The 26,716-nt window shown below is 40.3% G+C and overlaps 2 protein-coding genes across 9 annotated transcripts in view; one reads left to right on the top strand and one right to left on the bottom strand.

The window, feature by feature from the left end:
- The window catches only part of NTPCR (nucleoside-triphosphatase, cancer-related), a 52,793-nt gene that overhangs the window by 23,717 nt on the left and 2,360 nt on the right, over positions 1-26,716 (top strand). For 2 of the 5 annotated variants that reach the window (XM_039529327.1, XM_039529330.1), the window contains exon 5: positions 4,042-5,326. The exons of 1 other annotated variant lie outside the window; for it this stretch is intronic. In XM_039529327.1, the coding sequence (XP_039385261.1) occupies positions 4,042-4,110 (69 nt within the window). In that variant the 3' untranslated portion in view covers positions 4,111-5,326. Of the gene's footprint in view, positions 1-4,041; positions 5,327-12,065; positions 12,203-13,572; positions 13,701-26,716 lie in introns of those variants that run through there. 2 more of the 5 variants (XM_039529331.1, XM_039529329.1) reach the window with 2 other exon arrangements.
- The window catches only part of PCNX2 (pecanex 2), a 240,648-nt gene continuing 224,474 nt past the window's right edge, over positions 10,543-26,716 (bottom strand). For 2 of the 4 annotated variants that reach the window (XM_039529322.1, XM_039529323.1), the window contains 5 exons: positions 25,034-25,264; positions 24,329-24,603; positions 22,757-22,941; positions 13,553-14,001; positions 10,543-12,272 (listed from right to left, as the gene is read on the bottom strand). In XM_039529322.1, coding sequence (XP_039385256.1) covers positions 12,099-12,272; positions 13,553-14,001; positions 22,757-22,941; positions 24,329-24,603; positions 25,034-25,264 — 1,314 coding nt within the window. In that variant the 3' untranslated portion in view covers positions 10,543-12,098. The remainder of the gene's footprint in view (positions 12,273-13,552; positions 14,002-22,756; positions 22,942-24,328; positions 24,604-25,033; positions 25,265-26,716) is intronic. The other 2 variants (XR_005595903.1, XM_039529325.1) reach the window with 2 other exon arrangements.

Raw genomic sequence — 26,716 nt, 5'->3', positions numbered from 1 at the left:
CTCTGAGAAAGTCAGCAGTCTGTTTACATTGCTAGGATTATGATATATAGTTCTGATTATGGAAAACTGCTTACTTAAACCATTAGCTAAAGTGCAGGGGATGAGGAATGTAACAGACTGTGATGGTTTCCCAAGTCACAGGGGCCTAATGTACTGAAGCATCATCTAGCAGGATATCTGCCTTGCACGTTAACATGAATATATTTACCTGTTTCTTCCCTGCTGATTCAAATTTGTGCATGAAGCAAGAACCGAAGCTGTCTGTAATGATGCAGGTGTTTCTGCTGACTATTGTAAGCAAAGATCAGTCTCCATTCTTGAATTGCCATAACATGGGGGAGGACTTAGCGTGCCCCCGCAGCCCTTGCACAGCCAAGCAATGTCAGCCATTTCTTGCTGATTTGTGCCATGGTGCAGTTTGTTTTTGCCTCCCAGTGTACAGGTAGACAGGGATCTCCAAACCAAACCTTGATGACTTATTGTGGAATTAGGCCATGTATGAGGAATTTAGCATAGTTATCTCATATCCTCTAATCTTTTAATAGGCGTTCTAATGTCCAAAGCTGAGCATGCAAAGGCTGCTGTTCTTTTGCTTGCACCACTGTTGTCCACTTGTGACCAGATCCTCAGCTGGTGTAAATATGTGTAGTGCTGCTAACAGTGGTTGAGCATATAGGCATTAATATTTAATGTATTACCTCCTACAGCACTTTGGGATGTATTACGTATGAAACTCCTATGTAATAAGAGTGATTTTGTATTGGTGGTGGTATTTTAATTACTTCTTGGAGCCTTAGTCCTAGATCAGGACCCAGTTGTGGTAGATGCTGTAGACTATTGTCCCTGCCCCCAAAGAGCTTACCCTCTTTTTTTGCATGGCTCCATCTTTCTGAGGGAACTAAATCTTCCCAGTGATAATGCAGGATGGTCCACCTTCACTGCCCATTTCCCTAGAACTTTTCCTTTGTAGGTGTATTATACATAGTATAGAAGCCTAGGTTATACTCCAAAGCTGGCTTGCAACCGTTTTCTCCTTAAAACCTTCCTTTTGCTTTTGTGAAAATACACTAGGGAAGTTTGGGTTTCCAGCTGTCTTTTTTTTCTTTTTCTTTTTTTTAAAAACAAGAATCCATAGTAGGTTTCAGTGTGGAAAAACATAGCATCATCATAGATCAGGGCAATCGAACCATAGTGCAAGACCCACTGTGTCAGAGGAGGTTAGGAACCAGAGTCTACAGAAAGTTAACATCTTTTAATTATAAATAATGCATGTTCTTTCCCTGATATTCAATCAGATTCCATATGACATGGAGTAAGAGTGTTTATGGAATGTTAATACATAGTCTTTATGAACTGCCCATACGTCATCATTATAATTCTAGTAAACTGATTTTATGTAGATTTTTTACTAGTAGAGTGAAAAGCACCCATCAGCAGAGGTGTATTTCTAATTTATAAAATCATCCCTCTGTAACATGACCTTTTTCTAAGCCCCACACTTACGCTGTTTACTGAAAGCAACATTTCTTCCTTTCCAATTTTCACCTTGTCCCTTCTGTTGCAACATTTTCGTGGAGATTTTTTTTTTAAATAACAAAACACTTCCTTTCCTCTGTCTTCAGCTCTTGATATAGTTATCTTGCATTTGGTTTTTGTGGCATCTGGTAACTACATGTCAAATCCTATTTGTATTGTGCCTAGTAAAATCAGAGGTACCAGACACAAAATCATTAAAGTCAAATGCCCAAGATGTTCCTGATCTATCTGTGTCAGTTTATTTTGATAAAAGTATTGAGGAATATGGATTTTATTTTTTTTTTGTAGTCCATTTTGGTTTCCCTTTTTTCTTCCTATGCTCAGAAGAGAAAAGGGCTCTAAATAGAGATTTTTTGCAAATTGATCTTTTCTCTGAGCATACTTGTCTTTTTATTGGGATAATGGACTTCATAGTGTTCTTGCATGCTTGGAATCTTGGTGGTGGTTCCTTCTTTCTTACCCAGATGCTTTGTAATAGTGATGTCCACAAACACTTTCAGCTCTCTGGATATGAATATAAATACTGGCATTTCTAATATAGAAGCATTGCAGTTTTTTGTTCTGCCATGTTGTCTGGAAGTCAGCCCACAACTTGGGACTAGACCATCTCTAGAGGTTAATAAGAGCAGAACATAAGTACGAAAAGTCTTGCAAAATAGCCATGAAGATTTCCTAATCTGTACAATATGTTTGCCAGTATTCTCAGTTTAGAAAATTTCTTGCTGCATATATGTACATAAAAGCTTTGGCTACACAGGTATTTTACATGCCTTCAACATATGGATATTGCTATTTTAAATGTTCAGCGGGTCACCTGAAAGTCAAGATAATGGGTGAAGTCAAGAGGTTTACTGTGGGACCATGGCATTTGACTTACCTGTGTTGTTCACTGTGCCTTGTGTCCCATGATAAATATCCTGTAGAGTGATTGCACTTTTGAGTGCAATCACTCTACATTCTGAGTAACATTTCAAAGACTTCTTCCCTCCCTCTTATTTTCCATGTTACTCCTTCAGTTGCCCATTATTGTATCTGCTCCCTGGAATTAAAATGGCCTGGATGAAAGTACTAAGTCAAATTGCTAACTGTCTCTCTTCAGGTTCACAATGTCTGTGGCCAGCAGTTACATATGGCTTCATTTATTGTATAGAGTAACAGATTGGGACATTACCAATACGTTTATATGTATAAAAAGAATACCCAGAGTTACTCTCTGTTTTCAGCATTAACTGTTGTATCGGAAGGGATATAGAACCTCATGCTTCAGAGCTTAAGCCAATTCGATCTTTGTTTACAGTGAGACTTTACTGGGGGCAGATGATCCCACATCTGCCTACTTTGGGGTTTCTTGCACCTGCCTCTAAAGCATTTGTTGCTGACCACTATAGGAGACAGGATACTGGACTAGGTAGACCATGGCCTGATCCAGTTATTGCACTTGCATACAAGAGGTGAAATCTTGGCCCCACTGAAGTCAGTGGGAGTCTTGTCATTGACTCTAGTGGGGCCAAATGTTACCCCAGGACTCCACTTGTGCGGGCACAAGTAGCTTTGTACATATACTTCTGAAGTGCAAACACTTGCATATGCACAAGTTATACCTTGCACTCACAAAATCCAACGGTTGTACAGGCATAAGAATTCATCAGCTATGTGTAGTGGTGTTTGCACTTTCAAAAGCTCCTAAACTTTGTGAGACAAGGTGAGTGAAGTAATATATCTTTTCTTGGACCAACTTCTGTTGGTGAAAGACACAAGCTTTTGAGTTTACACGGAGCTCTTCTTCAGGTCTGAACCTAAGAAGAGCTCCATATAAGATCAAAAGCTTGTGTCTTTCACCAACAGAAGTTGGTCCAAGAAAAGATATATTACTTCACCCACTTTGTCTCTCTCTAGCAACCTGGGACCAACACAGCTACAGTAACACCTAAACTTTAACTAGTTTTTTATTTTTTTTCAAAAAAAATTATCCAAATATTCTGAGAAACCTAGGCATTTTAGCATCAAAGCAGTGTTGTATAATATTCAAGAGCTTGTTTTAATTCTTCACTGCAGAAGTGGTTGACACGAATAAGACATTCTTATTGAAATATAATCCTATCAAATACTGAAGACAGAAAAATCACTGCTATACAGTATGTGAATGGTTGAAGGTATCTTGAAAAGCATTTCTTGTAATGGAGAAAGTGTGTGGTGGCTGTTTGAATGATTTCTGTCTGTCATTCACAAGTGAATAATCACTTGTATTTGCAGCACTTTTAAAGATTTATTCTAACAGTTTTACATAGGTTTCTAGGTGTAGCAGATGGAGGTGGTCTGTTTGCTGTAGGTAGCAAGAGGAAGCAGATGTTTTACAGAGTTATTCCTCTCCTAATATGGAAATATATACTGGACTTGATTTTTTTTTTCAAATTCAGATGACATAGAGATGGTGATTTAAAGGTTAAGCCAAATCCTAATATGTTAAAATTTTGATTTTTTTTCCCCTCCACCCCTCCCATCTAGGTTACTAAGGAAAATAGAGACAACATTTTGCAAGATATTGTAACAACTGTGCAGAATTGCAGGAAATGAAGACAATTTCTTGTTTGCAACCATAAGCTCTTATATTGGAGGGCCCAACCCTACTCAGGCCTGGGGCAACTTTACCAGTGTCTTCAATATGAGCAGGATTGAGTCTGTAGCACTCTAAAATGTGAAAATGGGACAGTGGGCTTCCATGTTTGTTTGTTTGTCAGTCGTTTACATATAATTTACTCAGTTCACAAGGTTTAAAAAGACTCATCCTGGGATCTGAAAGTCAAGCAGTTGTTTCTGATGCCAATTATAGTAGCGCAAATTCAATTAACTATTAAATTCAATGGAACTATTGATTCAGCCCCTAATCCTGCAACATATGGTGAGGGTAGCCTGCTGTGTCTTCAGAGAAGCATTAAAGTCAGTAGAGCTCTGCACAGGCCCCACAGTCTTCCTGCACATTGCAGAACTGGGGGCTGACACCTGCGTAACAGAATGAAGTCTGAGCACAATCTGCTTTGTGCATTATCACTAACACGGACCCTGGGGTCCTACAGCAGTGTGCCTCAGCTAGCTCTCCACTATACCTCAGCTGGGTCAGCATTACAAATGATGATGAACAAAACAGAATAGCTTGATTCTCACATCGCAGGATAAGTAAACTGAGCAAATGTGATCTGAAATCATAAGACAAATACATAATATAACTGGACAATTGTCATTTACAGAGTTGAATTTTAGAGAAGATTGTCTTTAAGTTGCTCAGACAGTGCTTGATAGGAATGCTGCCTACTCTGTTTATTTTTCACATTTTCTTATAGCCCCAAAAAAAAGTCTTCAGGACCATGGCTTTCTTCATAAAATCTTGACAGATGTTTTTCATAAAATGTTTAAAATATCAAGCAGTAGACTTAATGCTGCATTTGACTATCCAAGTTTAAAACTCCATTATGGCTTATTGATGCTTAACAATTTCTGTTTATTTCCTTTTGCAGTCCTGTGCATGTTTTTTGGTTAATGATGATGAAACAAGAAATGAGAGTATTAGACAACATATATCCCCAGGAGGTTTGTAAATGTGTTTAGGAAAAAAGCATTTACCACTTAATCAGTCTTGCATGTCATAAACTAAATTTCCAGCCAGGTGTACTTTTGTTCTCATGCAGCTTAAAGAGTTTTCTACTTCAAAGATTTAGGAATGGAAAGGACTGAATTCCTTCCTTTCTTGTGTAGAGTGTAACAAATGTTAAAATAAACATGTTGGTTAAAGGCATATGGAAACTTGCCTTGTAGTTAGTCATTTATTTGTGCACTAGTTCATAGTTATGCTCCAATAACAGATCTATGTGTATTTATAAAGCCAGGTTCTGACAGCCCTTTTGCAAGTGTACAGGAGGCTGTGGGAAAGCATGCAAGGAGGATCCTTCCTCTTCCCCATACGCTGTGCATGGGCATGTTAGAAGTGAGTCTGGGTGTGGGCCACTGGAGGTGCACATCACTCCCAAAGGGGTGGGGCTAAGGCCCTGTTCTTAATATGTACTAGGGAGGGAGATTTTCCCCCCAGAGCTCCCTGTGGGCTTGTGCAGCCCTATGCTACCCCAACACAAGGCTGTGCCTTAAAGCCATAGTTGATTTCTTAATTAAACATCAGATGTCCACATTAGCTAGGAACCGTGGACAACTCTAAGCTATTGCTTAAAATAGTGCTATTGGGTGACCCAATCTTATCCAAGAGCAAAGCATTTAGATGTGCAACTTACCCTGAAGTGCAACAAATCCTGGTTTTGTCAGAGCAAGGTGTGAGAGTGAGGTTTCTCCTGTGAATAGCCAAGCCCTTGTCGTCAAGTGCTTGAATCTAGGGAATTGGTAGGTATGTCTACACTGAAATTAAAAACCTGTATCTGGCTTGGGCTGTAGGACTGTTTAATTTCAGTGTAGATGTTTGGGCTGGCACCTGGACTCTAGAACCCTGTGTGGTCAGAGGGGCCCAGAGTTTGGGCTCCAGCCCAATCCAGAACCCTGAGCCTGGACATTTCTTTGAGGAGAGGGTGTGACTCTCTCTCTTCTGTCCACTGTCTTTATAGAACCTTTGCCAAATTTACCAGCTGCTTCCCACATCACCTCTCAGCTGGAGACTCTAAGAAGTTGGGAATCCGCTATTTGATTAAATAATGTTTTTGTATGTAAAGTGAAATGAGAAGGCAAATCTGATTTGCTGAAGCTCTTTACCATTACTTGTGCTACCTTTCAAGAGCCTGTTTGCTTTCATAATGCTAAAATATCCCAGCTGTGCAATTGGTGTTAATATAATTGTCCTCTAGCATTACTGATCCTTCTTGCAATTTTTTGTACTTCATTTTGTAGGGGTGTGACACTGTCTTGTATGGTTGTATAGTACCTAGTATGATGGATTCCCCCCCTCCTAATGGGGACCTTTGTGCACTTTACACTACTAATTTTTCCATGATAAATGCTAGCTAAGCCATCTGTCAAACCCTGTTAGCATTCAGACACCGCTTTCAGTAGAAAAGCCCTTTATTTTACTGCATTCTCAGATTTACCCACCTCTCTACATAGAATCCCTCCTTTCTTGGTCATTGATGTATAGTTAAAAATCTGACCCTATATATATCTGTAGTCTTGTGTGCACGCACACAATGGTCCAGCCAAAAATATACCTCATAATGTGGGTGTAACTGGACTTAGGCACCACTGCCCTATGGTTTCTGGTCATTCCCATGATTATCTTCAGAATAAAATTAGTTATGTGTAATTTCCTTCTCTCAGTGAATTGGGGAAAGAACACTGTTCTGCTTTGGCAGCAGTTTTCCTCAAACTGCCCAGGGAAAAATCCAGAGGGGGTGGTGCTTAGAGTTCATTTTCCAAGTCCCTATTCAACCAGCAAGGTTTCTTGAGTTACAGCTCTGTTAGTGGTTCATACTAGTCACGCTAATGAACAGGTCGTCATGCAAAATTTATAATATTACACTTACCATATCCCCAAATGTGAGTGGTATAATACTGTGCTGAGAGGACATTCCCTATTATTTAATCCACACATCCCACTATCTCCAACTAGTGAGGGTGTTTCCTCCACTTGCTGAAGGCACTTTAAAGGTCTTAATTCAGGTTAGAAATAAGGCACAAGTCTTTCACTTAAACTGGAATAGTTTAGCAAGGGATCTGGGGGGATTCACCATAATTTGGCCTAGGATTAAAACCCATCCTATTGAAGTCAATAAGAGTTTTTCAGCTAAGTTCACAGGACCCAGGATTTCACCCTTTAAACAAGATTGGGTCTCTTTCTAAAAACAAAAACATGCTATAGCACAGCTATAACCTATGGGCGTGATGTAGGGGTTACTACGTGAAATTCTCTCGCTGGTGTTATGCAGGTGGTCAGACTTTGATTTTAATGGTTGCTTCTGGCCTTTAAATTTAAGTCAGTCCCAAAGTAATGTAATGTACCTGTTTCAAATGTTCAGTAAGGGAGGTGTGTGTCAGAAACTAAGTTCCAAATTAAGGTCAGCTTTTATGGTACCCTATGTTCATTGTAAAGGCAAAAATGTATTGCCTAGTCTTACATGTGCAGCATATTTGGGAAGCCTTAACAGCACAGTGGCAGCTAGAGCATTGACAATTCCCCCAATCAGCTCATTTACCAATAGCAAACATTGTGTGATGATAACCTCTGATATGGCAGCAAGACTCCTGATGACAATGTTACTGCACCTGCAAATTTTAATTGGTGTAAAAGGGAGAGAATAATTAGTACCTCCTATTTTGTTTAAGCTCGAGCATCAAGGACATTGTAGGCAAGAAGTTTATAACAATTCCAGTATAAAACAGTGCAGACAGCCTGACATAAATAGAGGCTGCATTATTGAGCATGTGCCAGCCAATTTTTTACTCATGACATTTGGAAAGTCAGAGAGAGGGGTAAGTCTTTAACACTTGACCTGCTACAGAGTTAATAACAGGGCTAAGAATGTCAGTCTTACAGAATTAAGTACAAGAAACAGTAAAGTGCTCTAATTAATTACCAATCTCCCTTCCATGGAGCAGGATAAAAATGGCACTAATTTGGTAGTTAAGAGGAATAATTTATTGACAAAGAGAGGGTTATTACATGCTGACAAATTTTAGTATTTATTCAGCTGGCCTAAGGTGAGTTTTTTGAGTACATCTAATCCTGAACCTGAATTACACAGCCTGTTTAACCCAAAGAAGAGCAGGCTGGAGGTAGACTAAAGTCAGACCAAAGAAGCCATTTTCCCCTTCCCCTATCCTCAAACCTAAGCAGATGAACTGTGAATTAAACCTCGAGGACTCCCAAGAACTTGATGACTACGAGGAACGCCAAACAGTTCCGAGATGGAGAAGGGAAATCACACTGATCTTAAGTAGGCTTGACAAAGTTTGTCCCACTCTTGGATGTAAGTATATATTAAATCCTTCTGTTTCCTACTAGACTGTACAATCAGACAACTTCTATAAACACGGCTTGGGGTCTGCCAACTGGTGACCAGATGCTAGGGTGAACATAACTGATTTAGCAGCCCCTGGCTGGCTTGACTAATGTTGCTGAAGTCATTGATTAGATACTCTGGGCAGGTTCTGACCTAATTTCCACCAGTGTAAATGAGATGAGTGCCTAACCTTTACTGCATGACTTGAGCAAGAACAAATTAGTGAAAGAATAAAATAGGTTTAAAGAAACAAACCAAGAGAGGGAAAAACAGTTCATCCGAGGGCTAAAATGAGTCTAGTTCTGCAATGTTCATACTTATTTTACCATATAACCCCCCTGCTCTGCTTCCTCGCTCAGTCGTGATACATTAGAGGGATTCCCCCCACTACTTTCCTCCCACTTTGATCATCAGTAAAATGTCACCGAGCCAGGCTACATACAATACTCTGAAGATTTTTATTTTTGCCTATAACTACAGTATTTGGGGCTAAGGCTCTTCAGGTGGATCAGTGAATGGGGTGGTGCTGTCAGTCCCTCACCACTGATGGTGTTTCCATAAAAGTAGCACATACGCTGATTGTGCTTGGAGAGTGGGAGGTTGTCTTCCTCAAAGGCTGGGGCAGTTACCAACTAAGCTGGGAGTGTCCTACTTGAAAGCAGCAATAAAGGATTCACCTGGCAGCCGCTTGGCTACCCACTGCTGCATTGCATGGGTCATAGCAGTGATACTCTCCAGTATATCGACCACATTTGGAATTAGGTGAATGATCAGTGAGCGGGCTCCTTGCTACACAGTATGTCAAGTAAGTGACTTCTTGCCCCTGCTGTTTTGGAAAGTTTCAGTATGTCACCTAAATCTTCAAAATATTGATGTGTTGGATCACGCAATATATGTTTATTGGTCACAGCCATCCTCCAAGCACCACTGTCACTGCACACACTGAACATGTAACACATACAAACTGCTCAACCATAACAGCTTAGTCCATATACAATGCTGGATGGATATTAGCTATAGTAGAACCTGAATGTTTGTAACGCTGAACAAAACGTTATGGTCGTTCTTTCAAAAGTTTACTACTGAACATTGACTTAATACAGCTTTGAAACTTTACTATGCAGAAGAAAAATGCTGCTTTTAACTATCTTAATTTAAATGAAACAAGCACAGAAAGTTTCCTTACCTTGCAAAATCTTTTTTTTTAAAAATTTTCCCTTTATTTTTAGTAGTTTACATTTAACACAGTACTGTACTGTATTTGATTTTTTGGGTCTCTGCTGCTGCCTGATTGTGTACTTCTGGTTCCAAATGGGGTGTGTGGTTGACCGGTCAGTTCGTAACTTGGGGGTTTGTAACTCTGAGGTTCTACTGTATAATTTGTTTGTAGCTCCACTGCTGGCCCAGGGTTCAAAAAACCAAGACACTTACCAAAAGTCATTCTTATTCAATAAAAACATCTACCTGGACCCCAATTTAATGATTCCCATAATCTTTGATTATGCTGTGGGTACTATTGCTCACCTTAAATACACTGAAGATATAAGTATTCTTATTGACAACATATCCAACATGGTCAATACAAATCTATGGGCTATTGTCTTAGAGAATACCTGTAACACTTTGTAATTGTTCCTGGTGGGAAAGTTTAACATTCCTGCTGTTCACCCAGCCAAGATATTTCAATAACAATTTTAAAACAAAAGAAAAATATCTGCAACACATATATAGGCACTAAAAGTAACTGGATACTTTAAAAAAAATCCCTCCCTCCCCCCAATAGGCAGTTGGGATTTTTTTTTTAATAACTAAAATGTGTAGGGCTAAAGCCTGTTGTGAGAGGCCTGGGCACCCTGTGCTCGGGGGGGGGGTAAAGACCCCAGGCCAGTAAAAGTTCTGTAGCAGCCTCTGCCTGGTGCGCCGGATTCCCTGGTGCCCTGCGAGGGGGATGTCATGGGCCAGGTACAGCAGCTTGTGGCGAAACTTCTGGGGAACCACCAGCTGCCTCCTAATCCACTCCCCGAGTGCACAGCTGCCTCAAGAGGACATCGTGTGTTGACTTGCAATAGGACTAGAAGCCTGTGCTGTTCTCTGGTGGAGCAGCACTAAAGCACATACACCTGTTACCTTGCTCCATTCAGGCCCTGTGGATGCAGGATCTCTCAGTGATGCCTTTGAAGCACATTCCACTTTCTCCCTTGTGTGGCCATAATGAGGGAGAGCAGGGTTTTGCCCATAATGTTCAGAGCTTTAGCACCAGGCTATTAATGCGTGGGAGACAAAATGTAGATTTCCAAAGTTTGCAAATCAGCAAGCAAGCAAATCAATGTGACTGAAAAGAATGAAAATTGCTGCATCACAGAGTGTACTTGGCTCATTTATTTTGACCAGTGTCATTCAGGTGTTTTTTACAGTATTAAATATATTTGCCGTGGTGATGGACAGGGTCTGTAAATGTGAAGGCAACCGTATATTGTGTAAAAGTCATGAGACCTTGCTACAGCATCGCCTATTCAATCTTGCTCATTAAGTGGGACGAGACAACCTGGTTTTGTGTAGAAAACCACCATGGGTGTGGATTAGCGTGATAAGAATTAGAAAGGAGCTGCTGTAGTTACAGTAAAGAAGAACATTGATAGTTGTAAATTGTTTAATTACAAAAAAATTTATGAGCATGTGTGTATATACTATAGTACATTAAGTATTTGTTTTAGCCTCTTGGCTTCAGATATAGGCATGCATTCCTGTAAACTGAACAGGAGTGCGAGATTACATGTATCTAAAACTTCTTTGCTTGCAAATAAGGAGCACCATATGTTTTGTGAAGGCTTTCCATGCACTGGCTATACTTTGTTCTCAAAACTTGCCTTGTTGCAATGTGTAGTCTCTCTCTTTCATACAGTATTTCAATATGGCTGCATGCAGTATATCTTCGCCTATATTAATATGTTGCTATACATAATTACCATCTGCGTAACACTTTAAAGAAAAGGAAGAATGAGGTTTGCCTTTAACAATTCTCAGATTCAGCTCTAATGTTAGTGTGTATTGTACTATCCTATTACATGTTTATTGCGTCTATTCAGAATTGTTCTTTGTGATGCATTATGTATAAAATGCCAATTATTTAACATGCAGTCCTCTTTCATTATGGCAGAAAACGGATGTCTGTGTGCTTTTTGCCAAGTTGTTTTAAGATCTTCCATTGCTTTCACTTGCACTTCCATGCATGCTTCTTTTTGAGCATGTCCAGATTTCCACCACAAGTGTGTCAGCACTGCTGTGGGGGAAGGAGATCAGGCAGAGTTTATTCATTGTTTTAGAAATGTCAAGAACCTGAGATGAAGTTGCACTGCATTTTAGGACATCTTTAAATTCTGTAAAGGTCCTTCCATCCCCCCATGCCAAGCCTTTTTGCTAAAGAACATCTGCACAATGGGATTCTTTCTCCGAAGTTAGAAAAATAAAGTGTTTTGAGATTTGTTGTTACACTTGAAATAACTGCAGCTGACTGACCTAGATGTGTTTTTCTGTACTTTGAAGGAGTACATATGGCCCTTGACCTAGGAATATTCTTCACTGCTCTTCTGAGAGGCTCTGTTGAGAAGCTGTATCCTCCAGTGCCATATCCTCCTGGCTGGCTCTTCTACACTCCAGATTATGACTCTCAAAAATGGCACGAGCAGGACCTAGGTCTTTTCGCTGTCTAGATTTTGTAGGATCAGTCACTTCATAAGACTCGGATAATTGCTTAAAACAAAATTTAGAATAGTTTAGGAAATGTCTAGATGGCACTTCATTTGGTTCTTTTCAAAAAGACATTTTGAAACAAAGACGACGTTAGATTTCTGGACTTCATACCGTTTTGTGTAATTTTATATGATTCACATTTAGTTATAGCGTGAACGTCAGGAGCTAAAAAGGAACAAGAGAAAACCCCAGCGCTTGTCCCTCTTCATGTGATAACAGCATAGAACTGCCCACAAGATCAGACTACCAGATAGAGATTGTGCAGTAATACCTACATTGTACTGTGCCTGATCATGTTAAGTCTGAAAAGGATGCCCCAAATTACCCCTAAATGTAATTAATCTAATTCTGCTCCAACTTCACTAGAAGACTTCCTATGCTAAAGCTGCGGGTTTAAATAAAAGCCTTATTTCACACCACATGCTGGCAAGTAGCCACATTGACTGCAGGAGCTCACTTGTGCCTGGCAATGCAAAGTGCTTAGCTTAGCTCTCGTAATTTCAAAGGGAGTTGAGAATGGTTGGCAAGATCCAGACCTTAGACTGTAAACTCGTTGGGCAGGGGTTGTGTCTTACCTGTTTGTGCAGTGCCTTGCATGTCTACTGGTGTTGTAGAAAGACAAAGAATAATACTGGCATAAGTAAGGCGAGCAGTAGGCCCTAGGTGACTAATGCTCAGTCCAGCTCCTAATGGAGATAATGGCAAAACTCATTGCCTTCATTTGGAGTAGGACTGATCATTACATGATGCGGTTAGGATGAAACTAACTTGAGGCATAGACAATCTTGGTATCATGTGGGTTAATATATTTGTATGCTAGGTACATGAGAAACCAGACTTGGGCTATCCATAGCCAATGATTTTGTCCTAATGACAACAAATCAACTTACTTGGTTCCACTTGGTAATGCCAATTTTTTTAACGTTAATTATGCCCTCAAACTCTCATTGGATTTGCCAAACTGCTTCACATCTAAGGACTATGATTTTATTTTACCATTCCGGAGGGTCTGTGGTGAGGATGATGGACTTCAGGAAGGAGTCTGATTGGAATCAAAAGTTAAACCATACAGTCAAGTAGCCAACCAAACAAAATACTAAAGTGCACACACAAATTTTCCCTGGGAAGAGAAAGAGAGAATAAACGCACGTGACAGATGTTAGTCACGATGCTTAATGCACTTCTGGCAGACACTTGAATACTACACTGGTGAGGGCAGCATAAGAACATGAGTATAATAGAATAGAATTATAGCTCCTGCTAACATGACTCTGCCTTACCCGTGTTGCTTGGCTTGCAGCTCTAGCAGATGGACCCATGGTAATGTTGACACTGCTGGATGACTGGGTATCAGTTGTGTTTCCTCCATCAGCAGCCGAGAGCCCAGAAATCACCAAAGCACTTGAAAAACTTCTCTTGCCAAACAGAAGGCTGAGAGTAGAGCTGGTGGAAGAGGCCAGACTGGACCTGAGCATTGCTCCAGCTCTATCCTGGACAGTCAACTGGCCACCAGCAGGAATGGCAGGGGTTTGAGAAAACACAGATGTGACTGAATTGTGGAAGGACAACTGGCTTCTGGAAAGCCTTTGGACAATTTCATGGGCAGATGTGGAAGCTTGGATAATGGGCTGGTAACTTTCTACAAGTGGTTCAGAATGACTTGAAACCGGTGGCCTCTGGTTTAAGGCAGCATGTGTCTGAACAGACTGACTCCTGAATTTTCTTCTGCCTTTAAAAGAGAGAAATAGTTTTATTTTAAATTATATTTTCAGTTACATACCATCAAAGCACACACATTACTGGTTCTGTCCATTTACTAGGGTATATTTTACGTAGCGTTCTTTATCACACATACACTTTTATACTGAGGATCTAAACACTTTACAAACAAACATTCAGCGAATCATAGAAATTAGAGATTGATAAAACCTATGAAGTCATTTGGTTCATCCCACTGGCAGTGCAAAATGTTTCAGATCTTCTATTGCCTTTGATTGGAGCAGAATTTGAGCCTTTGTGAGGAACATAAATAATGTAATTATTAAATCCATTTCACAGATGAATAAATGGAGAAACAGAGAGCAAGATTCCCAAAGAAACGTAGGTGTAGCGATGCTGAATGTCACCATGCCTAACTTTCAGGTGTCTAGAAAATCACTAATTCACAAAGCCAGTGTTCGATGCTCAGGCTCCCTATACAATAAATAGGTGCTTCAGCATGGTATTCCCAGAAGCCAGCATGCTAGGTGGTTCCTCGCCTAAGCTAGCCAATGGGAGATGCCTAAGCAAGGGGTGTATCCTAAAAGCCCATCCCTCTCAGGGAGTTTGGTGCCTATGGGCTGCAGGGAGGCATCTTCCTCTGCTTGGGATTCTCACTACAAACCTTTTCTTGGTGTTAGGTGCCTCCACCATTTCTACCAGAAGTGAAGGAGGCGGCTCTCCCTCAACTTTTAGCCCTGCTGTTAGAGTACTTACCTAGGCTGTTGGAGTCCCTTAGGATATGATGCATCTGAAGAAGCGGGTTTTTTACCCACTAAAGCTTATGCCCAAATAAATCTGTTAGTCTTTAAGGTGCCACCAGACTCGTTTTTTTTACAATATGAGGGGATTTGAGCAGGGATTTACCACTGCTTAGATGCATGCGCTAACCACTGAGGTATGGGATATTCTGATGTGGGGCTCCCTCAATTTCTCTTGTTGAAGCTGTTCTACTGTGGAACTCAAGTGCCTATATCCCTTTTTGAAAATGAGATTTATGCCTCTAAATCAGTTGGGCATTGCAACGCTGAGCACAGCAACATCTCAATACCTTTAAAAATCTCAGCCCGAGTACTTGAGAAAATTCCACTACTAAAACTTTATATAGTTTAATTGCAAATTAAAACAAAGTAAGGTTACACAGAATTACCCTTACATTCCTAGTCCCTGAGGGCAAAGACACTTCCACCTCAGTGTCACAGGGCAAATTATTTACAACACAGGAAGTTGTTTGAGGTCAAGAATTTAAGAGGAAGAGACCTATGTGGGGGCAGATTATTCCACATCTACCTACTGCGGGGTGTTTGCACCATCCTTTGAAGCTCCTGCTTCTGGCTACTGTCAGAGAAAGGATACTTGTCTAAATGGACCTCGGGTCTGAGCTGGTCTGGCTATTCCTACATTTGTACATAATCCCAAATTTGTCCTAATGTTTACAACCCAATGCCTCACACTCACAGCCATCATCCACATGGCCAAAAGACTACACAGAATTCCCGCTGGGGCCACCTCTGCTCCTCCCTGATTGGACAGAAGGATTGTGATTGAGCAAAGAGGACCACTTAAATGCACAGTTGATTTATGTATTTTTAATTCTTGAACGTTTGCATGTTCACAGAATAAAATAATAATAAACCCCATCCACAAACTACTGAACACACCAGATACCTGCTTGTGGACACAATCAAGTCCCCAGATCACAGACAGCAGGTTGGCATACACAACAGGCACCTAATATGCTTGATGCTTCTCTGTATTGATTCTATGTCAAACTCACACAGAGCGCCTGTTCCTTTGACTGCAAGCTTCACCTTCCATAGCCAGGAAACCCAAAATGTTAACATACGCTGGTACTTTAATGTCATAGCTGTAATTGTGGGGTTAAAAAGTATTAATATTTTTGAAAACAGCAAATCTGTAAGACCTAATGATGCTGGCATGAATTTTGCCTTTCAGGGATTCCTAGGTTGTTGATCGTTTTTCCCCAGTGCATGAAATAGGAAGTGTGTGTGGGGGGGGGAAGCAAAGGGGCTGAAGTTCCATTATAAGCAGCAAATTCCTTCAAAAACTGAAATTTCTCAGCTGAAAAGCAACATAAATCCCAAACGGACAATTCTCTATTAATCTGATTGCTTGCTGAATTCAGGAATAATTTCAATGAAATTAATATAATAACCCAACATCAAGGATATTACTATTACTCAGCTCTTTTCTAGCTCTCAAAGTGCTTTTCAAAGAAAAGTATCATTATCCCCATTTTACAGATGCTGAGGCACAGAGAAGTTACATAGCTTGGCGCAGAGCCAGGAACAGAAACCAGATCCTGTGACTCAGTCAGTGTCCTATCCGCTGGTTGGCTGCTCATCTCTTTTCCATATATAAAGTGGCAGTAACATGATGGAATCAGCTTAGCTGGAATAAAGTCTAGTTGGCTGGGCAAGTAGTGAGCAATTTTCCATACCATTTACAACACCACATTATTTTTACTTTTATACTCAGAACGATAAAAAGTACACTTTCAAAACCTGCATACTGGGCAGTGGCCTCTGTAATAAAAGCCTCAAGACTCCCACTAAAGCCAATGGGACCAATCCAGCTAAGCCTCATGCACTGATTCAAAAACGTGCCAATGGAATAGAGAATAAGACTGAGAATATATTAATACTGTGTACAGATGTGGACTCCTCACCTCAAAAAGATATTCTAGCACTAGAAATCATGAGTGATGTTGAAAAGTGGATAAGGAAAAGTTATTTACTTATTCCCATAATACAAGAACTAGGGGTCACCAAATGAAATTAATAGGCAGCAGGTTTAAAACAAATGACTATAACAATGTTTAGGATGGAGATGGATGGCAGGAGAGAGATCACTTGATCATTGCCTGTTAGATTCACTTTCTTATGTTCTGCACTTCAGATGGGATGATTGGGGAGAGTGTTAACGGTAATTAAAGACAGGCCTGAGCTGCAAAGTTTGGATCTAGATGCAGTTCTGACTTTCCCAAAGATCCAAAGTGTTTGAACTCGGGGGTTTTGGTTAAGCCCTATTTCTAAGTCAGTTGCTTATTTTAATGTTATCTTCTTAAAATGTAAAGGACAGATATGAATTAAGAACAGAGAGGCTGTGATGTGTGAGTTCCGTCAAATATGTACAAACATCTGTTCATGATTTAAACTGCCAAGCTGACCGCTGTCCAAAAATATTCTATATTCAGCCCAAATTCAGCAGTTACAGTGCTGTGTAGCAGACCACCCATATCTACACATAAATAGCACAGCTCCTGAAAACACTTTGGAAACAAAGGCTGTTCTATATACTGTACTGTACTGTAAAGTAAAGACACTTTTTTGGTGCACCCACCGTATTTTCAATGCTTCTGATTTTCCTCATTTTTATGTAGGGTTGTAATTGCATTTTGCAGACTGAATGGCACCAGCCAGTAAAGTGAAATATTAAATTAAGAAACACAAAATACAGTTGTTTCATACATTGTAAGGCCAGAAGGGACCACTGTGATCATCTGGTCTGACCTTCTGTATAACACCGGCCTTGGAACGTCCCTGAATTAATTCCCGTTTGGATGTTTTCCTAAAAGATGTGCTCTAGTTCAATCTTGACTGAAAAACTTCCAGTGATGGAGAATCCCCCATAACCCTTAGTAAGTTATTCCAATGGTTAAATATAGTCACTTTAAAAACGTGTCCCTTATTTCTAATATGAATTTGTCTAGTTCCAGCTTCCAGCCATTGGCTCTTGTTATACGTTTGCAAGAGCCTCTATTTTCAAATTTCTCTTCCCCATGAAGTTATTTGTAAACTAATCAAGTCTGTTAAGGCATGTTTTCCAATCCTTTAATTATTCACTTGGTTCTTCTCTGAACCCTCCAATTTATCAAAATCCTCCTTGAATTGTAGACCTCAGAACAGGACATAGTATTCCAGTAGCAATCACGTCAGTGTCAAATACAGAGGTAATATAACTTCTCTACTCTAGTCTCATTTATACATCCAAGGATCACATCTGTCTATTTGGCCACAGCATTATATTGGGAGCACATGTTCAATTGATTATCTACCATGATCTCAAAATCCATTTCAGCGTCACCGCTTCCCAGGATAGCGTCCCTCACATGTTTTGTTCCTTGATGTGTGACTTTACATTTGGCCTTATGAAAATGCAACAAGGGCACCCACTCTCAGGCTTCCCCAGCCATTGCCTTTCTTGGATGAAGACCCAAGTTTCAGTCCCTTCTGACAGGGGTATTTCCAGGTTGCACAGTTCCCTGCCTTCACTATGTTATTCGCAGCAGAGAGGCTGCCCAGGCATACGTGCTTGCTTTCTCTTCAGTGATGAATAACAAAGCGATTTTCAACAGTTATTTGTAACACACAACTCTTCCTATGCAAGGCTATTTTATTCTTAAGGCAAAAAGCATTAAAGAAAAAAACAATACTAAAACCTACACGCACGCTTGTAAGTTTACCAGATACCATCACAACTGTAACATGGACTCTGGCAGGAGCATCCTTCAATCCCCCCCACCCCCCGGGGTGTGGTCACGAGTCAGCTCAGAACAAGCACCCAGACTTATGGGGCCTCAGCCCTTCCAACTCAATCCTAAGGATAGGGGATCCCAGAAACCAGGCGTCTGTTTGCTGGATCAGGAAGAAGGCTACAAAACAGTTTAAAAGCTGCCTATTTATTCAAAAATCCTTTCTTTGTCTATTGGTCCCTGCAGAATCCAGTTTGAAATATCAGAGGAGTAGCCGTGTTAGTCTGGGTCTGTAAAAGCAGCAAAGAGTCCCATGGCACCTTATAGACTAACAGACGTATTGGAGCATGAGCTTTCGTGGGTGAATACCCACTTTGTCGGATACATACCCACATGCATCCGACGAAGTGGGTATTCACCCACGAAAGCTCATGCTCCAATACGTCTGTTAGTCTATAAGGTGCCACAGGACTCTTTGCTGCTTTTACAGTTTGAAGTAGTATATGTGTAAGTCTCGGGGGGGGGGGGGGGAGGCGGTATCTTCAAAAGGCTGATAACCAGAGGAATTACATTAGCATCACCCACCTACCAGAGAAGGTATGTACAATGCCACAATAACATACCCAATTGCATTTTTAATACAATGGACTCCAAAGGTATTAAACCTAAATCAATAATTTAATTCAATAAAATTCATTCGGGATACTGTAGATAATTGTCAGTCTGTCACAGTACCAAGTCAAATGCCTGACAAAAGTTTAAGTATACTACATGTGACAAAGTTCCTGCTCTACCTTGGTGTGTCCTGGGCTTATTGGCAGATTTGTTCACCTCACAGATTCACCCTGTGGGTCGGGAAAGAGCCCAGAGACCTTCCCCTCTGGTAGAAGCCACAATCCAGGTCAATTCCTCCTGTGTTTGATCAGGAGTTGGGAGGTTTGGGGGGAACTCAGGCCCGCCCTCTACTCTGGGTTCCAGCCCAGGGCTCTGTGGACTGCAGCTGTCTAGAGTGCCTCCTGGTACAGTTGCGCAACAGCTACAACTCCCTGGGCTACTTCCCCATGCCCTCCTCCCAACACCTTCTTTGTCCTCACCACAGGACCTTCCTCCTGATGTGTGATAACGCTTGTACTTCTCAGTCCTCCAGCAGTATGCCTGCTCACTCTCAGCTTCTTGCACGCGTCTTGCTCCCAGTTCCTCACACGCACTTCCTCTCCTCTGGCTCCCCCTTGGCCTGACTGGAGTGAGCCCTTTTATAGCATCAGAGGGGCCTTAATTAGAGTCAGGTGCTTAGCAGCCTCACCTGACTCTTAGCAGGTTAACTGGAGTCAGGTGTTCTCATTAGCCTGGAGCAGCACCTGCTCTGGTCACTCAGGGAACAGAAAACTGCTTATCCAGTGGCCAGTATATCTACTACTCTGCTGTTCCCAGCTGGCCTGGGTCTATCACATACATCAACACTATTACCTTTATCAACCAGACTTGTAATCTCATAAAAAAAAAATCAAGTTAGTTTGACAAGATCGATTTTCCTTATACCCATGTTGACTGGCATTCGTTATGTTACCTGCCTTCAACTCTTTATTAATCAAGTCCCAAATCAGCTGTTCAATTATTATGCCGAGATTGATGCCCCGCTGCCAAACTTATAATTACCTGGGCCATCTTGTTTACTCTTTTAAATTATTGGCACAATATTAGCTTTCTTTGAGTCCCCTGGAACTTCCCCAGTGTTCTAAGACTTATTGAAAATCAACATTAGGATCCAGAGAGCTTCTCAACCAGTTCTTTTAAAAGTAAGTTATCTGAACCTGTTGAATTAAAACATGTCAAACCGTAGCTGCTTCTTAACATGCTCCTTGGTTACTTTTGGAATGGAAACTATTTCATCATCAACAGCATCATCATCATCATCATCATATGATATAAATACGTTATCTGGCTTTTTCCCAAATACAGTGCAGAAATATATTTAACACTTCTGCCTTTTCTGAATTATTATTGATGATTCTACCATTTCCATTTGGTAATGGACTAATGCCATTGATAGGATTCCTTTCATTCCTAATATAATTTAAAAAAACTCCTCCTTGTCCTTAACTGTAGCTTATGACTTATATTACTTTCACCTTCCCCTTTCTTGCATTTGTTATATATAATTTTTTAAATGATTTTTATAGCTGTTTTCACTTCTCCTCTCACACAGGTTGGTTTTTAACCAATGTAGCCTTTTATCACTATTGTGGCTTTTTGGGCATCTAGCGAAATGTTCTTAAACAGTTCCCAGTTATCTTTCATTATCATTTGAGCCCCTTGGGGTCATTATTTTACAATTAAGCTTACATTTCTGATTATGGCACTGTCAAATTGTAAAAGTGCACATGGGGATTTTGCTCCAACACAGGAATCAAAAGCAGCAGTTGTAATCTTACAATATAATTTGTATTCAGGGCAAGATTCTCTCCAGCCTTGTCCATTATTTTTAATGTAAGAGCCAACAGATATAACAAGAAATGAACAAGTATCCTGTTCCTAGTTCTCTGCCTTAATTTATAACCTATAGCATAACTGTGGTGTACAGTCAATTAACTCAACCTTTCAGCAAGTCCTAAGCCCTCAGAGATGATGAGTATGACTTATTTTACACCAGTATTTCCAGTGAGCAGGCAGCTAGCTCTACCTTATAGATCATCACAAATCTAAAATAGTTTTTGGCTCACAATATAAGTTCAAAGCATGGTTTTGTTCATAAGTGATGAGGACATGAATTACTTCATATCAGAATGATTGGCCAGGTCTAAATGTTGGCTTTTTTCTGATGAGTCCTGTATTTATATAATGGAAGCTACACTAGAGAAACAATGCCACGTGCATTAGTGATCAGGAAACCCTCTTGCTCATATAATCAGGACATTTTGTTCGCTTTCCCCAATGTCTCCCATTTAGCAATTTAGTTAAGAGTTTGGCACAATTTTAGGGTTAGAGTTCTCAATAAACAGTCAAGGCACAGGGCTCACTGAATTTACTTTTTAACTACTTCCCATCTGTGTCTGAATTTTCACCATTACAAAAGGCATCTCCTGGGCCAGGTATCTAGCATTCAGTAGTTTGTCAGTGGGGACTCAGGTAACTTCTTTGATAGCCATTCTGCTTGTCCTATGCCCTCCCAATGACCCTCCCCTGGAAGAATAAATCAGAAGGTCACCTCCTAAACATGCCTGCTTAATAATTTGCTTGGAAATTAGGGAAGTTGAGATCTCTATTTCTTAAATTAGGATTTCCAGTGGATATTTCTTTTGTTCTCATTCTGGCCCCTTTGCACTGCCCAGATGTCACAAAGGTGCCAGAATCTGATCATAGCTAACCAGAAGAGAATACTCCTAGTGAAGGGGAACCCTCTGTATAAACAGGGGAACTGACTCCTGTGCTCATTTGCACTACTAGTATATGAGACAAATTGGAGGTAGGAAGGGGGTGTGGCTAATATCATATGGTCCCTTAAGATGTGGACTGGTTCCCAGGATCAGGGAGCTGTAACCTTACCAGCTCCTTAACACACCTCTCCTCTAATCCTCTACACTGAGTGGATCTCAGACACAGAGGCAAACCTGGCCCATGATGTCACTTATGATTTTTTAAACTTTTCAAAACACTGTATTTGGTATGAAGTGTAATAATTTGGCAAGATTCTGGGCAGCTTCACCATCTTTGCCATGCTCACACATCCCATCCAGCTCATCAATAAGTTAGTCCATCACTCTGGAATTAGTTTCAGAGCAAAGAAACTCTTTTTCACTTTGGTTAATTTTTGTGAACATTCAAACTCAATTCAGCTCCAGCAATCATATTCCTCCCTGTCTCCTGCTGTCTTCCTCTCTTTGATAATGTAATATCAACCATGACAAGGTGAAGAGTGGACTGTGTGTGCTGTCCTCAGCTTTACCAGAGCACGTAAATATAGGAGTGGCCTAATAAATGTAAAATTTGGTGAGTAGAGAGCTGTGAAGCTTTTCTGAGGCCAGAATCACCAGCAGGTGTAGTAATTTGAATCACAGTTTATACAGTCTGACTCCACAGAACCTAGAATTTTAGATCATTGTTCTTCTACGTACTTGACTGCATCATGTCATAAAGGTATAAAATAAAACACCAAACACCCCAGTCACATTTTCCCTGAGGAACGACAAGCCTAAACAGACTGTTAATAGAGCCCATGTTTTGGTATACCTACCTGCATACTGACGGGAATCTTGTGAAGGAGGCTGCATCTGGGGGGTTCCACTTCTTGTGTGTTGTGAGCTACTACTCTGGCTTGAATTACTTGCGGAATTGTTTCTGGATGAAGACCCACCTCCAGTATCCACCTCTTCAATGTTGTTTCCACTGTTGTGACTAGCATGACAGTCCTTCCGCATTCTGTTTGTGAGATGAGACGCACTCTCAAGTTATGTTGCCTATTAGAATTTGTGCGGCCAACATTAGATAAACTCACAGTACAAGTGAATAGCTGTGCTCCGACCAGCCCTCTAGATGTATTCAACAGGCGAATACCAGAGCTCTGACAGTTTTGAGGACAGTAATTATATTACATTATAGTTATATGTTTAGTGAAAATAAAAAGCAACATAAAATTTATATTTTATAAAATATATATAATATATATAATATACAATATATAAAATATATATATATTCATCGCCCAAACCAAATCTGTCTTGGTAGGTGGCCTTGGAGCCCTGAAATCCATCAGTATACTTAATCCAATGTCAAATTGGTCCCCAAAGGTGAATCTTTATATGAGGTAGCCAAGTGGCAGGCTCTTCTCTCCCAAATCTCATATGCTCTGGGAATAAAGTGCACTCTGGGAGATTAATATACAAAGCAAACCCCAGAGTGCAGGTTAGAGCAAACAGAGATGCAGTGATGAGTCAAGCAAACCAGGGTCCTGTCCCTTCTCTACAGCCATGAAAGGAATGAAGTGGATGGCAGGTCAAATGCACTATTCCTGCATGAAACGTGCTTACAGGAGTGACAGAAGAAAGATGTGAGATACAGAATTAATGGGGGAGAGAGCTATTGGGGTTATATATCCTGGAAGTTGGGGCCTGATGGTGGAGATTCAATAAAAGGTTAGACTGTGTAATACTGTCTGATTTTGCATTGTCTGGTCTTGCAGCTTTGACAAGTGACAAAGTTTCATAGTGGCATAATTTGATTGGATATCCTGCAAAATTTGCAGTATTTGGTAACATATGCAAGCTATAAATCATTTATCTTTTTGTATTTTTTGTTATTTGTTTCTTTATGAAAATTACATAAAAAATAAAAAAAGGTTAGGTGTATTTTGGATAAATATCAAAACTTGGGAATGCCTGTCTGACCTAAACTGCCAAAGTTTAGAGCGTAACACCTATATTATGTTTCAACACATTCAGAGTCACTGCAATGTGGAAAACCTATATTGCTATTTACAAAAAATAAAAGGTAAAATGCCTTGGAATCATTTTTATTTCGAGAAATCATTCTTTTCTGAATAAGATCATTGCCAATAAGGCTAAGTAGTATGATGATGATGCTGCTGTCTGGCTGACAGAGGACTATACTTGAACATCATTAATGGAGTTTAGAGTTTTCTTTCCACAGTAGTTGGGAAGCTATTCTATATATTTAGTTATGGTTACACCCATCAGGAATTAATAATTTTTCTCACAGAGTGAGAAACTCTCTTAATAGAAAATAACATGATTGCAGACTTCCTCCCCTGCATATCATAATACAGGCTGAATATTGTCTAACCACTTACCTTAACCACTTGGATCTGAACCATATTTTAATGTTGTCCAAACTGATAGGTCCACCCCAGATGTTCATCAGCTGGCTGTGTGTCCCTATGTAAGATGTGGTTAATGGGGAAACATACATTGGATATCCCAGTGGCTGATCACATGAAGAGTTAATCAAGTTCCTCAAGACTTGTTTATTGTTCTGGATACTACCTCGCTCTGGATTACGATTGCGCAAAAAAATTAGCTCCTGTTGCTGCCCAGCCCAAAGCCCTCTGACACATTCCTTGTTTACCTACAGTTAAATAGAAAAATATGGACCATTTGAAAATGTTTTCAATTTAAAAAAATACTATGATGGGTATATAACCCAAATAGAACCGTACTTCGCATTTACATAGTATCTTTTATCAACGAGTGTCAAGAAATTTTACAAATATTACTCAAAGCTTGAATTTTATTTCAGATGAGTAAATAGAAGGACAGGAAATTTAAGTGAATTGATCCTGGCCACACAGTATGTCAGGAATAGAACCCAGGAGTCCTGGCTCCCAGCCCCCTGCCCCAACAGCCTGATCAACCTCCCTCTCTTAGCTAAACCTGCTTACTCAACAATGGTATCCAGGTCCCAAGAATTCACCAAGTGAAGATTGCCTGTTTGTGCAGTGCCCTGGACACAGATGAAATAATACAAATCTGAAATACTAGACAGATGTCTTTGGTACCTTGATAACTTTGAAGCTCAGGTAGCTTTTGTGGAGCATAATAACTTTATATTCATCTGTCCCTTCATCCACTATATGTCTTAAGGTGAGCAGCTCTTCTCTGTTAGAGAGTACAGCTCTGCGCCAGGCAGGGTCACCCTCATGACAAATTACAATCTTTTCCTCAAAAGACTGGATTGCCTCATACAGAACTGCAGGGTCCTCATACTCATCTGGACAGGTGAACTGGTCCTGGTATTAAATGAAATGAATATTACTATGGTCAGACAGTTACATGAAAAGAGAACAGCTATTGAAGATAAACTAGTTCCTGCTTTCATTGACGTCAATGACAAAGCTCCTGTTGACTTCAGTTGGAACAGGTTTGTGTCTATAAAGGCTACATTAGAGATAACACAGGGTGAGGGTGGGGATTGGATGAGGGAAAAGGAACAGAACTGTTAACACCCTAGTACTATAGAGGGCTACATGAAGAAAATGTTTGTATGATTACAACTAACCCACAGAGGATCCAGCCTCTTTACTGGATAGACACAAAGAATGGCAGTTTAACCACTTTAAGAAAAATGTACGGAATTGAAATAGATAGACCTGCAAGTTCTTTCATGTAGGATGTGACTGAAATAGAACCACCTGTGAAATGTTGTACTTTAGGTGGAACTCCATCATTGATATTATATATATATAAACCCTACAAAGCTGAACAACACCTAGAGATATCACATTATTGTGCTGGTTCTTTATCTGATACACAGTAATATTACCACTGTTAATGTAAGGAGACAATGTCAATGAAGTGTGGGAGTTCATATGCTTTATATAGCAATGTTTATAGCTGTTTTAAAAGCAAAAAAGATTTGTTCCTGTCTACGACATTATTAAATTAATAGTCCTTTATAATTTACCAGCAACACAACTCCCCCTCATCTCTCTCCAGAATGTCCTTTTAAACTTTTAGTGTCCCTTTGATATCTAGGCTCACAACCTTGGGAAAACATATGTGTAACTATGAGATGGAGCCTGCAACTAGGCCACTCTATGGATTGCCCCTGCACAAGTGTTTGTTGCAGGGTCGCTTATCTGTAGCCATTGGGAGTGCATTCCTGTTTGTTTTTCCGATAGCCCCCTAGCAAGCTAAATCAATACAGCCATACAGGAAAGTCTAATAACCCAATATATCTATGCAGTAATTCACTGACCCAGCTGCATCCAGTGTTCATAAAATTGTTATTGATCAGTATTCTTAGATTATTACATAGCAGCTCCACCATCCGCTACATTCACAACATATAGAGACAACGCTATCAATTAAATAACACATTATATAGAACAAAAACTACTGTATGGTTTCAAGTATCAGAGAGGCAGCCGTGTTAGTCTGGTTCTGTAAAAGCAGCAAAGAATCCTGTGGCACCTTATAGACTAACAGACGTTTTGCAGCATGAGCTTTCGTGGGTGAATGCCCACTTCGTCAGAGGATTGAACTAATGCATCCGACGAAGTGGGCATTCACCCACGAAAGCTCATGCTGCAAAACGTCTGTTAGTCTATAAGGTGCCACAGGATTCTTTGCTGCTTTTACTGTATGGTTAGTTTACATGAACCATAATCTGCTCTGAGTTATACAGATGTAAATCTGGAGTAACTGCAATGACCTCAGTGGAGACACTCCAGGTTTACATC

This window comes from Mauremys reevesii, linkage group 3 (genome assembly GCF_016161935.1).
Source record: "Mauremys reevesii isolate NIE-2019 linkage group 3, ASM1616193v1, whole genome shotgun sequence".
In the NCBI taxonomy this organism is placed as follows: Eukaryota; Metazoa; Chordata; order Testudines; family Geoemydidae; genus Mauremys; species Mauremys reevesii.
Note: the sequence above shows the minus strand (reverse complement) of the source record. Positions and strands in the feature narration are given on the sequence as shown.